Source organism: Mustela erminea, chromosome 1 (assembly GCF_009829155.1).
Source record: "Mustela erminea isolate mMusErm1 chromosome 1, mMusErm1.Pri, whole genome shotgun sequence".
NCBI lineage: Eukaryota > Metazoa > Chordata > Mammalia > Carnivora > Mustelidae > Mustela > Mustela erminea.
Window position 1 is genome coordinate 188483933 of NC_045614.1, and position 14208 is coordinate 188498140.

At 41.8% G+C, this 14208-nt stretch overlaps 1 protein-coding gene across 9 annotated transcripts in view; it reads left to right on the forward strand.

Annotated features, from left to right (window-relative positions):
• ROBO1 (roundabout guidance receptor 1) overlaps nucleotides 1–14208 on the forward strand; it is a 1179537-nt gene that overhangs the window by 757427 nt on the left and 407902 nt on the right. For 3 of the 9 annotated variants that reach the window (XM_032352285.1, XM_032352296.1, XM_032352279.1), the window contains exon 1: nucleotides 7274–7328. The exons of 5 other annotated variants lie outside the window; for them this stretch is intronic. In XM_032352285.1, coding sequence (XP_032208176.1) covers nucleotides 7274–7328 — 55 coding nt within the window. Of the gene's footprint in view, nucleotides 1–6066; nucleotides 7329–14208 lie in introns of those variants that run through there. One more of the 9 variants, XM_032352273.1, reaches the window with a different exon arrangement.

Sequence of the window (14208 nt, forward strand, 5' to 3'; positions counted from 1 at the left end):
ACCGAGGCGCCCGTCTATCGACTTAAAGGACTGCATTCTGGTTTTGAATAAAAGTACGACTAAAGGAATATTCTGGGGAAACTCCGTTTCTTTAGACTTCAGTTTTCTCAGTTATGAAAAGTTAATGATTCAATAAATAATGGGATTACATATTAGAGAAAATATAACTTAAATCTACAGAAATAGGTTCTTTAAAGAGGCGTTTTCCCCAAAAGATATATTAACCATGAAAAATGACCCATCCATTCATTTATTCACTCATTCAACAAATATTTGAGTTCCAGGCTCTGTTGATGCTGGACATATAAAAGTGAATAAAACAGTCAAGAATTCCTTGCTCCATACCATATTTTAAGAGGAACGAAGCCTTCAACCCACAAATAAAAAAATATATGTAGTAACCTAGGGCTGCCTGGGTGGCTCAGTTGGTTAAGCATCTCCCAGCTGTTCTCCCTTCTTGTGTTCTCTCTCTGTCAAATAAATAAATAAAATCTTTAAGATTTTATAATAAAGAAATTTTAAAATAAAGAAATTTTTAAAAAGAGAGAAATATGTAGTATCCTAGATGGGATAAGTACTCTGTGAGAAAAACAGAACAAAACAGAAAAATGAAGCATGAAATGGAAATGAAAAGTACTGTGTAAAGATGTAGTTTTATCATTGGTGGTCAGAAAAAGATCCTCTGAGGGGCACCTAGGTGGCTCAGTGGGTTAAGCCGCTGCCTTGGGCTCAGGTCATGATCTCAGGTTCCTGGGATTGAGTCCCGCATCGGGCTCTCTGCTCAGCGGGGAGCCTGCTTCTCCCTCTCTCTCTGCCTGCCTCTCTGCCTACTTGTGATCTTTGTCTGCCAAATAAATAAATAAATTCTCTAAAAAAAAAAGAAAAGAAAAGAAAAAGATCTTCCGAGCACATTTGATTTTATTAAAACCTGAGAGAGGAAAAAGTAGTTGGGTGGATTTATGGAAGTGAGGACTCAAGCCAGATGAAGAACAGAATATTTGGGGCAGGTCATTACCTAAGAGAACATTCTAGAATAGCACAGAGGCCCTTGCAAGGAAGCAAAGTGAGCACTAGCAAGTAAGTGGGGAAGGAGACGCGGTCAGAGAAGAATGACCTCTCATTCCAAGTGAGATGGGAAACCACTGGAAGTTTTGGAGCAGAAGAGAGACAGGGTCTGACTCAGGTTTCAACAGGACCCCTCTGGCTGGGCTTTGAAGTGTGGCCTGGAAGGGCAGTTACTCACACTTACAGCCTTTTTCAGGGAGGAATACTGCGTTGCTCATTTCAAGACAAATACATTTTCCACACAAAAGTAACATAGGCATCTTAGCCAGGGAAGGCTGAAAATCTTAATCCTCAGAGGTGGAATATTAGAGATACTACTAGTAGTGTGGGGTAGAGGGGCAGTGATCATGAGAAACACCGGGCTTCTCCAGTTGCTCTTCCCTTGGGGACTCAATAATTATTAGCATATTAAAGGCTTTGGGAAATCCTTAAATGTGTTGACTTCAAAGTCTCCCAAGCCTGTCCTACCTTGAAACTCTCCACCACCACCGCCCCACCCGCCACCACCATGTGCTCTGGTTCAAAACCAACTGGGTTTAAATAGAAAACCCATGACTCCCAGAACCCAGAACCTTCAGTTAATGATTTAATATCTCAACCTCATCTCTAAGTGAGGATAATAATACCTCACAGAAGAGGTGATCACACGATCACCTCTCATGATGTACCACATCACATGATGAGAATTAGATCAAGATAATGTCAGTAAAGTCCCCAAAATGTTGACCTCAATCAAAGCTACTTCCCAGTATCCTCTCCCTCATCTTCAAAAACAAATTGTTCACATTAGAGGAGGAAATTCTAGCGAGACCTATGTAGCTAATAGTGAAGGTCCCAGGTTCTATCAAAAAGACTTAGCAATAAAGCACCTAGCTCCAGTGTCCCCAGGAGGCTGAGATGCTAAAAGGCAAACACATTTACAGTAATTCCACAGAAGCTTGCGTGCATCATACTTGCTATTTTTTAATGAGCTTTAGAGACAGCGAGGCTAATGGAGTTCTATCTCACTCTTTCCTGTAGTGAAGAAATTGGCCCAGGTGACAGTGCCTTAAGTCTTTAAGTAAGTGAAGACAGATCACCCAGGAAATCTCTTCTCCTTATGGTTCCTGGTTTGGGGCCAATAATTACACATTCTAAAAGGCAGAGAAGCAAACAAGCAAAAGTAATGTTAAAATGGGCCCTACGTACACTTTAAAGAAAACATTAAGGTAAACTTTAATCTTTCTTGAAAAAAATATGCATATTTAAAAATCCTACCTACCAGTCTTTTCTTTCTTTCTTTCTGTCTTTTTTTTTTTTTTTACTACCCTGACCCTAAATTATTTCTCTCTTCCTTGAACTGCCATTGTGTGTTAAACCTATACCCCACCACATGTGATTTATTGCATATGTCTTTTGTTGCTATCACATAAGGCAGTTAGAATCTGTAAGCAATACTGTATTCCTCATTCAAACAAAAAATAACTTTCCCCCCAAAGGAATAACCATATACAGTTTAATGAGGAAAGTTGAGGTTCTTAATCGTTAGGAATGAAGGATTAGAGCAGCATGGCAGACAAGGAGCAATGTTTAGTAAATGTTTACTAAAAAGACACGACTTCTCAAGACAGTTAATGTTTCCAACAGATATGTTAGGTCACTTTATTGAATGGAACCTCTCTCTCTCTCTCTCTTTTTTTAAAGTACGCTTCATACTCAGTGTGGAGCCCAGCACTAGGCTAGAACTCATGACCTTGAGATCCAGGTCTGAGCTGATATCAAAAGTTGATCACTTAACTTGACCACCCACTGACCTACCCACTTATCTCCGAATGGACCTTCTCTTATATATCCAAACTTAGAAAAAATATTCAGATTTGAAATTATTCAAATATTCAGCCTAGTTCATTAATTTACATACCAAAGATTTCACAGATTATTCAGCCGTTTCATGTAAAAATTGCTAAGCTAGCGGTTGTACCCTAAGGGATAGTATCTTGGAATACAAAGCATAGCCTTTGCGTTTACTGTGTGTACTTATGCTGCTTCTCACCAGATCTTCTGGAACTTTTGACAGTATCTCAGACCCAGGCATAATCTGATTCTAAGGCTTCTTCTTAAGAGGTGAATAGAGAGCAATGTTCTGGTTTGTAGTTTCCTTAGGACTCTTTTCTGCTCCTCCTGATGTGGGTAGGTGATATCTGGGATCCCTGGAGGGACTCTGGGCGTTCTGTTATTTCCTGAGTTCCTGTAACTACCCCCATGAGAGATAAACTCAGATCAGACCAACCAAAGAGATTATCACAGCTCCAGAATCTTTCCTGTCCAAGAAGCCCCATTCCAGAACTATTTGAGTGTATTATTTTTGGGTTTCCTCAAAATTCTCAAGGAGACATTTCAGGGATCCTGAATTTCATAAGCTTCAAATGAGATCAGAATTTTCTAAATGGAACTTGAGAATTTGCGACTCATTCAGATCACAGTGATCAGAATAGTTTCTGAGTGCAAGTTAGGGCATTTTCTCCTTCCTTTGTTCTTTGTCAGAGTTCTGTTGTACGAGGTCAGAGCTGCCTGCAGACCTAAGTAGACATCACATCCACGTGTACACACTCACACTTGCATGTGTGGTCATATACACTCACCGAACATGAACATTTTATGCATCCTACTAGTCATTTAATCTCCAGGAGTAGACGCGGAAAGGACAAGTTGTTATGATTCGTTCATCTCCAGGAAGGATTGAACTCTCATTTAATGTGCGGTTTTAAGGTGCGGTTTTTCTACTTCTTCTGATTGGTTCCACTCTGGGACTTCTGTGTCTTGCTATCGTAAGAGCTCTGAGGGCCTGGTGATGGAGTTTCTCTTTGCATCTTGTCTCTGTGGAGCCCTTTACTGGTTCTTGCACATAGATGAGATTTATAAAATGTTTGTTCTCACTGGTAAGAATCCGTAAATGAGTGGAAAGAAGGCATTGCAAAAGTTCTCAGGAACACTGAGTTTCACTTGTTATAGATCCCTAATACCTTCTGACTACAAATTCTTGTCTTCAGGTGCCACCCTTACTGATATAATTGGCACAAAAGTACACTGTGCTTGAGATACAGGAAGAAGAAAGGCCAGCATTTGGGTTTTTGGTGATGGTCCTCATCAGGGATTGGTCAAAAGTTAACTCCTTAAGGATTCTTTTTGCTGACTCCTAGGTAATATAATATATATAAGACAGAGGACATGGGTGTGTGTGTGTGTGGGGGGGGAATTGTTGCTAACTGAGGTTGAAAAATAAAAGGATTGATTAAAAGAAGTATTCATATGGTTTCCATTCAATGATAATGAGATCAGTGAAGGAGAGCTTGAAAAATTTTAGCAAACTTCTAGGGACCAGGAGATCCACTTTGGAAAAAAACGCAGTAGGGATTCTCATACATATTCCAGTTTACATTGAAAAATATACACGTTTTACTACGTGGATGTTCAAAATCTTTATTTAAAATGCACTCAGATGATATGAGGATTTGGAGGATTTTCTCCTCTCTCTTTCTCAAGTACCATGCTTTACCTTATTTATTTTCTGTTAGTGGGTAAGCTTATCTTACAAGCATGTTTTATCCCAGGGAAGAAAAAGATATATTCTATGTTTCTCACTAAATATCCTTTCACAAAGACCAAATCGATGTATGTTTTCCAGCAGTTACTGCACATTCTTGTTTTTATTGCTGAAAAGATTTTGGTTGGAGTCTTTGAATTCTTATCTCCAGCCTGTTTACTGAATTTTCACTCAGCTTTCCCAGGATTAAACTATCTTTCACTTTCAGAGATAGGCGCTATTAACCAGAGTTTCTTTCTACAGAATGTTGTTCCACGGTCATTGGTTGTACCAACAACCACCAAAATGAATGTATGTTTTGCTTTTAAAATTTTATCTTTCGTTAGGTAATTCATGTGCTCACATAAAAAAAAAAAAATAGAAAAGTGGAACAGCATAAAGAGCCAATTCATTCCCCCGCCCCGCCAAAATCTAGCATGCATTTGTCCTCTCCAGAGACAACTGCTGAAAACAGGGCTGGTACATTCAGAGAGATACCAAATAACAATTTTGAAGTTATTGTACATAATTTTGTAGGTAATAATCTATTTGAAAGAGTAGTTCTAAATAGCAGTATTTACCATTCTTGGGGCACTCGCCATGTCTCAGGTGTTATAAAGACACGAAATCTCTTAATAGAAAGAAAAAAGCAGTGAATAAATGCAAGACTGCTCCTCAGATAAGCCAGGTTTGGTTTGCTTTGGGTATGGTTTGTTAATATTTGTTAATATATCAAGCGTCTCTATTTTTTGAGAAGAGAAAACTGAGATTTGGCATGATAACAGAAAGAGTAACTGGTAGGTTGGGGTTTCAGGGAGGGTCTATGAGGTATCAAAGGCCAGGCCCTCTGATTTAGAAAATGCTAAATGGCTTCTCTTATACAAACTTTGGGATCGTCAAGGTTTTATGTTTGTTTGTTTGTTTGCACTTGTCCCTATTTCAGAATTACTTCCCCATTGTTAACATTCTAATACCTAGAGTCAGTGAAGTTGAAGAAGGGGCTCTTGGTGACACAGAAAAAGCCCCTGGCTCACCCCTGCGCCCTTCCAGTTGGATAGACTGTCTACTGGACTGTCAACAAATGCAGTTTAAAAGAGCGTGATTTTTGAAAGAGAATGCCCATCTATTATGCCATGGAGAGTGATCGTTAACATAGTGTAGATAGACATCACTCTACCTCCCGTCCCACAGGCTTGTTGGGCCACATTTGATTAAAAACAAAAATGGGAATGTGGAGTCATGTAGGGTAGAGTTTTTGGAGAGTTGATTCCAACTCTTGGAAGCGGTAAAGAAGAGGTTAAACTGGACCAGGAGGATTTTTGAAGTCTTTGGCTGGGAGGTTCCATTTGGAGAAAGGTGCAGGGGAGCCAGGGGTAGCCAGAGGAACAGGGCAAGTTCCCATTCGTTTGGATTTCTGATACTGAGCAGTTTGAGTCTCACCTGAGGGCGCAGTCGGGCACCCCGGCTGGCGGATGGAAATATTAACGAGCAGAACTTGCCAGACCAGCGTCTGGAGAGGGTAGAGTGAAGCGCGGAAAGGACTGCGCGGTCCCTTTAAGTATTCGCGGGCCCGGGAGGAGAGGGAGGAAACTGGGAGCCGCGGGGACGGTGGGGAAACCCACAAGCGGTTGAGCCAGAGAAGCGGCAGCGTGAGAGCAGAAACTTCAGACGCTGCTGATCCCGGCGGAGCTCGGGTGAGCAGCGGCGGCCGTCGCTCCCACCCGCCGCAGCATCCTCCTCGCCCCTCTCCGCCACCCAGGGGAGGTCTAGGAGCTGCCTCTCCACGGCTACCGCGAGCCAGGGCTGCGGGCAGCTATCCTCGGGAAGTTTGAGCTCCAGCGTCCCGGCCGCGGAGAGTCCGGGGTGCCCTGAGCGCGCGCCCCGGCGAGCGAGGGACCCGGGGCGATGGTGAGCGCTGCGCGGGGCTGGGGGCACCGGGGAGGCGCGCGTCTGTCCGCGGACCTGCTGCTGTCCCCAGTGCCCTCCGCATCCCCCAAGTGATGGGAACAAGGGCCGGCTCGGGCAACCACTGTCGCCGCACCGCCCCCTCGTTCGGCCGCAGAGCGCGGAGTCACCCCGGCACACCCCCAGCACCCTTTGCCCGTCCTCCGGAGCTGCTGCCGCTGCCTTGGCTGCCTTCCTCGCCGCCGCTGGTGGCCAGCTGTTGACTGGGCTAGACTGTGGACAGAGAAGCACTTTTTTTGGCCCTCCCTAAGCAGTTCTCACACCCCAAGTTTGCCGCTGCCGCGCCTGCCCTCGCCGCGGCGCTCGGGCGCACAGTGTGGGGGCGCACGCCGGGAGGCTCGGCGAGACCCGGAGGCAGGAAACCGCACAACTGCTCTTCTGCCTCGGCTCTTTGTTGTTCGCTTTGGATGGTTCTTGGAAGTGGCCGAGCCTCCTCGGAAACCCCGGAGCCAAAGGAGGCAAACCTTGGAATTCTTAGTCTGCAAAGGGCTCTGAGGTATTGACAAGCGTCCGGAAAGGTCGACAAGTAATTGCCCTGAAAACTCTTGGCGGATTGACCCACGTTGCTTATATTAAGCCTTTGTGTGTAGTGTGTGTGGTGTGTGGCTTCATAAATTCGGGCACCCCATTTCTACTCCCTCTTCTTGGCATGAGACTGTATGCAGGATCCACCCGAGGACAATGATCGCGGAGCCTGCTCACTTTTACCTCTTTGGATTAATATGTCTCTGTTCAGGTAACCTCGCGTCGTCTTTCTTCATTCACCCTTCATCTCCCTTGCACGCCCCTCCCCACTTTTCGGAATCAACCCCCCAACTGCGTTTTCTGCGACCTCTCCCTTCTGAGGCTGGAGGGGTTGGATCCGTGTAAGGAGTTTTAGGCGAAAAGGTTCTTAGTTTGCACTTTGGGTCCGTCCTTTTCCCCCCATCCCCCAAGACCCCTAAGCCTCGTCGCGGACCTCGGCCTTTTGCCAAGTTCAGGGCACGCCCAGATCACTCTGGGCAAACGCACGGTCTGAGCTCTCGGGTGGGAGGAGGCAGCGGCTGGCGGTGAGCTTGGGGCCTTAGGATGAGCCAAAAGGAGTTTCATCCTTCGGCTTCTTCCTTCGGAGAGGGAGAGGTGCGCCCGGGGAACTTGGGGCCCAGAGACCCGCCAGGATTCCTGAACCTGGTCGTGCCATTCGCCCCTCCTCTTCCGAGTACAAGGGGTTATTAGTAGTTGTTTTATGTAACCAAAGTCTGTAATTAAATTCGATTCCGAAGAAACTTCAGGAAATAACTCCTTCTTACGGTAGGATATCAACTAGCCATTCTGCCTGGCTGGATTTAGTAGGAAAACAGGCAGCTGCAATTATCTGAAGGGGAACAGTTAGTTGCCTGGGAATTTTCCTTGGCAAGGCTGAATTTAGGATTTTGGCGATTAATTAAATGGTACTGAAACTCTCTACATGACGTGTTGGAAGGATGCTGCAATGAGGTCCTTCTGACCAGTATACACTTAAAATAGTTTTCTTCAAACGCCCTAAGAAACTTTTGCTAAGGGTGAGCCACGACTCAACTTTTCTTTCTTTGCTTTTGGTAGATTCTGGTTTCAATCAAGGCTCCAATTTCAGGCCTTCACACACACACACACACACACACACACACACACACACACACACTGCACCTCAGGGGATTTTCTTATAGTCGAATACTGACCTTCAGGTTGCATCAGGGTCTATAACTTAGAGTCACTCAATGTTTGTGATTATGAAACAGTTTTGAAAAGTTGGTTTTAGCTTTTTGCAGTCTATGGGTATGGTTTCTATTTTGGCCAAAGATTTTACTTAAGTTAATGAAATATGAAAAAAAAAAAAACCGCACATCAGCTAAACGATAGCAGATCCCTAAAAGAATTAGCCTACTGAATATGCTTCCTGACTACAAGGAACATTTGCAGCTAAACTAAGAACCTCAGTACATTGTTATTCCTGTGAAGAAAACAGAAAACTGAAGTTTTCATACATTTCGCAGGGAACGGAGGAATAGATTAAACCAACTCTTTGGGACTGACTCTCCTTACTTCCAGATTCCCCTCTCTGTAATGTAGTTTTTTTTTTTCTTTCTTAGTTTGCAGATCTGAGGGACTGAATAGTTTCCCCACCCGGAGCCCAACCATGGATGCAAATCAGAAACATTAAGACCTGATCTCTCTATTTGTCTCCCTTTGCCGAGTCTCCCCCTAGTTTAATTTACAGCTTCAGATACCTTTGAGATTTTTTTGTTGATTCACCTTCTCAGTTAAAGTTTATTCACGTGTGTAAAGTGAGGTGTCAGTGTGATAAATGACTGGAGGGGCAGATTACTGAAGATAGGGGGATTAATGATCATTAGTCACTGTTTGAGCTGAGTTTGTATATGTTGGGACATTTTATCAGGTCTGTAGATTAAAGATAGGGTCACACTAATAGGGTATCACTGAAGGCTGGTCGCATCAGTGTGCAAATTCTGTCTTCACTTGGAGAAATATCCGGGGCGGCGGGGGGGAGGGGTGTATGTGTACGGTCCTTTCAGATTTGATAATTTGATTAATTAGTGTCTGAGATTTGTAGTTGAAATAGACAGGAGGCATTTCTGATCTTAGAGCTTAACTGATTTCTGACTTTGCTTTTTTCCAATTTAATTTTCCATTTAAGTCACTGATGATTTTTAATAAGCTTGAGTTTTCCCCACAGGGGTGTCTGTCTGCTTCCTTTCCCAGGTTGCAGGGCAGAGACATTCCTTGTGAGGGCCTTTCTGAGGTTCAACCTGCCACACTTTATCATTCCTCTGATGTTTTTCACTTCTGCCATGAATCTGAACTTGGGAGGCTGAATTGCTGGGCTGCTGGGGCAATTTCCTTACCGTGTGCTGTTCTAAAGCCACACTATTGATTTGAATAAAACTTCACAGAATTCAGATAAGTAACTAGAGTTGGGCGTGCTCAAGACACCTGGACAGGGAATGAATGAAGTTCTTGAAAGATTGTGTTTCATATCTTGCCTCAAGCCTAAGATCACAGTCTATCACTTGTTAATGGAGTGTACTTAAGAGAAATGTGGTAAGCTTAAATAAATCAAAGTGTACTGCGGAGTAAGGTACCTTCAACAAGATTTAACCTGTAAAAGTATCTATTGGTTGTCAGTTCTTTCTCTTTCTTTTCTTCTTCTTCTTCTTCTTCTTTTTTAAATCTGGATGCCGACCTAACAAAGTCCTATAGTTTTCTTCAAAAAACCCCAAAACTCCATTTTGATGTGTTGTGATCATACTTGACATCAAATGTTCTTCTTCAGTTTGTGTTTGCTTTTTGTAACCTTTAACTTATTAATCAAATGCTACAACTCTTATTATTCTAGGAAACAGATTTTAGGAAAAAATGGATATTCAGAAACACCTTTTTTTAAAGGTGGATTTCCCTAGTGAGTTTTGATATATGAGTGTTCTTTTCTATGGATAGCTAGACTTTTGGTGGAGGGGGGCAGTTGGGGTAGCAGTGAAGAAAAAGAATCTGTGTGATCTCTCAGGGACTGATTCTAAACATTCTTTCCTGATAGACTTCCTCTCCTCAACTCCATTTTCTAAAACCTCATTTTAAGGAGAAAAAGTAATTGACCTCCAGTTCAAATTTAGGATAGATCCAAATTTCACATAAAGTAAAAATTTGTAGTGCTGTCTTTCTTCCTTCTTTTTTTGTGGGGGAGGATTTTTTCTCTTTGGAAGATTGATATTTCTTAGATAACTTTCATTATGTGAGCCACTTACTTGGTTCTCTGGTCTTCTCCCACCCAAAACCTCCACACAAGATTCTTTGGTTAATTCCAACAATTTCTTACTAGTTTTTTAAATAAACTTTTTGGCATTTAAATACGCTTACCTGAATACTGTAACATCCTTAAGTATCCTTATTTCTGGATGACGAGCCCTTTAACACTTAACATATTCATGGTTAAAATCTGGAATAGAAAGTTGACCGGAAGTTTTCCCTTAGTCTTCACTATGACAAATGAAGTGTTCCTGTGTGAGCTAAAGTGGTGTCGAATGCTAAATTTCAAACCTACAATGACAGTTATTTGTTTATTTTACATTGAGTAGATGTCTAAAATTTAAAATGCTGGTAACAGGGATATGATGGGGAGGAAACATGGAAGGGCAGCTTGCCAGTGAAGATTATAAACGGTTGAGTCTTCCTGTGTCATCCATGTTAATAAAAGATGCTAAGGTAATGCTTATGTTAATTTCTGGACCCTTTAAAAATGTTTACTTCTTCAAAGAGTAATTGCCTTGCAGGCTTGATTTCTTATAGGAAAATAAAAGGAAATCGGAGTTGCTCTCCAATTTAAAATTAGACCTAAGGTAATCTGTGGAATAAATTAAGAAATTTGATAATAAGAAAGAAAAAAAAAAGTGAAACAAGAGCAGACGTCCAGAGAAGTATAGTAGAAATAGATTCAGAAGTGAGCTAGTTTTAAAATATGGGGATAGGGGTGCCTGGGTGGTTCAGTGGTAAAGCCTCTGCCTTGGGCTCAGGTCATGATCCCAGGGTCCTGGGATCGAGCCTGATCGAGCCCTGCATCGGGCTCTCTGCTCAGTGGGAAGCCTGCTTTTTCCTTCTCTCTCTCTGCCTACTTGTGATCTCTGTCTGTCGAATAGATAAATAAAATCTTAAAAAAAAATAAAATAAAATATGGGAAGAAATAGAGTGGGAGCAGACAGAGCAGCCATATCTGACCACACACAGGATGAAAAGCAAATCTGAGAAGTGGATTTCTGAAAATTTGATGTCAGTATGTATATTCCATATATAGCAACTACATAAAAAACTGAAAATTTTGTATTTAAAAAAAAACAATCTGAAACATTTAAATCTTTGATAAATTCAAAGAAGAGTTCTCTTAAGCCATGTTTAATGAAACTTTAGAATATTGACTACCTTGATTTATAAAGAGGAGTGAAAAATTAAGTAGTTGTCTTCTACATCATAACACTTTTGGTTAGAGGAGACCAGTGAAGTGAAAGAAGGAAATAATAAAAAACAAAAAGAGAAAGCGTTTGAGCTTTGGGGTACCATAAGAAAGTCTACAATGACTAGTTCTGTTGCTTTGAAGACATGTTATCATTTATTGAACATTCACCCTTATCTTATCAATACTTATAAGGACCCGATGACACAGGTACTATTATTATTATTTTTTTAAAGATTTTATTTATTTATTTGACAGACAGATCACAAGTAGGCAGAGAGGCAGACAGAGAAAGGAAGGGAAGCAGGCTCCCTGCTGAGCAGAGAGCTCGCGGGACTCCATCCCAGGACCCTGGGATCATGACCTGAGCTGAAGGCAGAGGCTTTAACCTACTGAGCCACCCAGGCGCCCCTCACAGGTATTATTATTAATAAAATATTACTTTATCCCTATTTTATATTTGTGGAAACTACATCATGGAGTGGTTAGGAGATAGGGAAGTGCAAGAATTTGTACCAAGCTGAATTCCAAAAATTCACCATGTACTCTCTTAGCTGAAAGAGAGAAATGAAAAATGTAAAAACAAAGATGATGGTTCAATAATTTTTCTTTTTTTAATGTGAAAACTCATTCCAAAAAATACACCTAAAATAGACCATGGTTCCAAACACTTGAAAATCTGGAAGGGAGGCATTTCTTTTCCTGCCATTAAGCAAATGGTCTTCACATTTTTAGATCACCAAGAAAGACCATCAATTCTTTAAGTTGAACCAATTCACTCGAACCTTTATCATGTCTGCCTTCTTGGGAGCATGCTTAAAAGAGGTGACTGAACAGAAGTCAAAAGAGTGACTGCTGGTGACGCCAAAGCACCTAGATTCCAAGTCGTATTTTAGAAAATGAATGCCATTCTCATTCATGCGCACTGAAAGAAAGATTTTGCTCAGAGTCCAAGGCAAATAATTGGCACTCATCAAGGAAGAGCCTGCAGAGAGACAATCATTTCCCCTGGGGTCACTCTGCCCCTGTAGGTTGGGCATGGGCTGGCGGTCAGTTAGTGGTAGATGAGCCTTCTGCTTGACTGCTGTTCACAGATGACTCACTTCATGGTTACTGATCATGGAAGGGTTGAGCATTAATACCTGGTTGATCAGATGGTTGGAAACTGCTTATGCATAGCCAATAAAGTGGCCATCCTGTGGAGATCAAAGACCACCTCCTTTCTTTACAATTCTGGATTAGCATGGTTTCCTTTTCCCCTTTTCCCTCTACCTTCAGCCCTTTCCTTCAATCTTGCTGTTGAAGAAGAGGGAAAGATTATCTGTAGTGTACTGGGAGATAGCTTTGATCTTCATTCACTTCCTTGCCTTTCTCTCTCTCCCTGCTTTTTTTTTTTTTTTCTTTCTTTCTTTTAACCATCCAAAGGCTATTTCTAACACTGGAAGGTGTCATGTTGCTTGCTTCATGGGAGATCTCAGTCCTATTTCCCTTCAGCCCAAACAGGCTGCTACAGATCCCCTTACTTCTGAGATTTTACTTGGCTTCCAAACATCTTATGACAATGTTGTTCCACCCATATAACAATATTTTGAACAGCTTGACTGTGCATATCTTTCTGAGTCCCTTCACCGAGAGAAGTGCCTCTGCAGTGTTCACAGCTGTCCATGGCTTAGAGCCGAAAAGGAGTATCTCTTTGGTTTGATTAATTTAACTTATTATTTAGGGAAGAATGTATAGAAGGTAAACAATTGCAGAAAGTGTTCTTCAGCCACTGGTGTGATGCGGAATAGTTTGTAGGCTTAATGCCTGTCACCTAGTTTGACACTTAAATGAAGCGTTAAAAGCACCATCAATGGACACAAGCAAATGTCAACAGAGCAATGTGGTTCTGTTAAGTGGGAATATGTTCTTTTTATGTCAAGTAGTTGATTGGTATGTATACAGCATAAAAGAAGAGTAGAATTGGATTCCTAATAATACCATGTACTTGGGGAATCTGTTTTTTAGTTCATGTTAGTTTTTTTTTTTTTTCTTTTTTTTTTTTTACTAAAAAACCTTTTTTTTTTTAAAGCACTTCTGGCAGTAGCAGCTGCTGGTGACACTTTCTGAAAATGCTGTTGATGGGATTTCAGAAAGTATCAAGTTCAAAGTATGGGCCACCTATGCCTGCGTTCAACTCCTCTGTACATGGCCTGAGAACCAAAGACTGCTTAGCCACAGTCAGCCATGGCAGGAGCTTGGAATCCTTGGAACTTTCCCCTAAAATTATCTGCAGGAGATTCTACTTGAGACTGCTGGACACCCAGTTTGTATCCCTAACACCGTAGATTCTTCTTTCCTTGTCTGTTCTTTGAATGTGACAAAAAGTATTTTAAGAGAAATAAAATTGTCACATGGGACTATTTAGTACTTTAAAAATCGTTTTAGGTAAATGTTATCTCTTGATATAACTTAACATTTCTATAAGCATAACAATACGTTGTTTATAGGACCATTAAGGTTCTGGTAGCATGTTATGTATGGTCATAATTCATGCCCGATTATGGAAAAATACATCAACGTGTTAAACTCCTTCTTGGATGTTAGCCGAAGAGGAAACAGGGGTCCTGTTTTAGTGCCTCCCCTCTGACGTGACTGA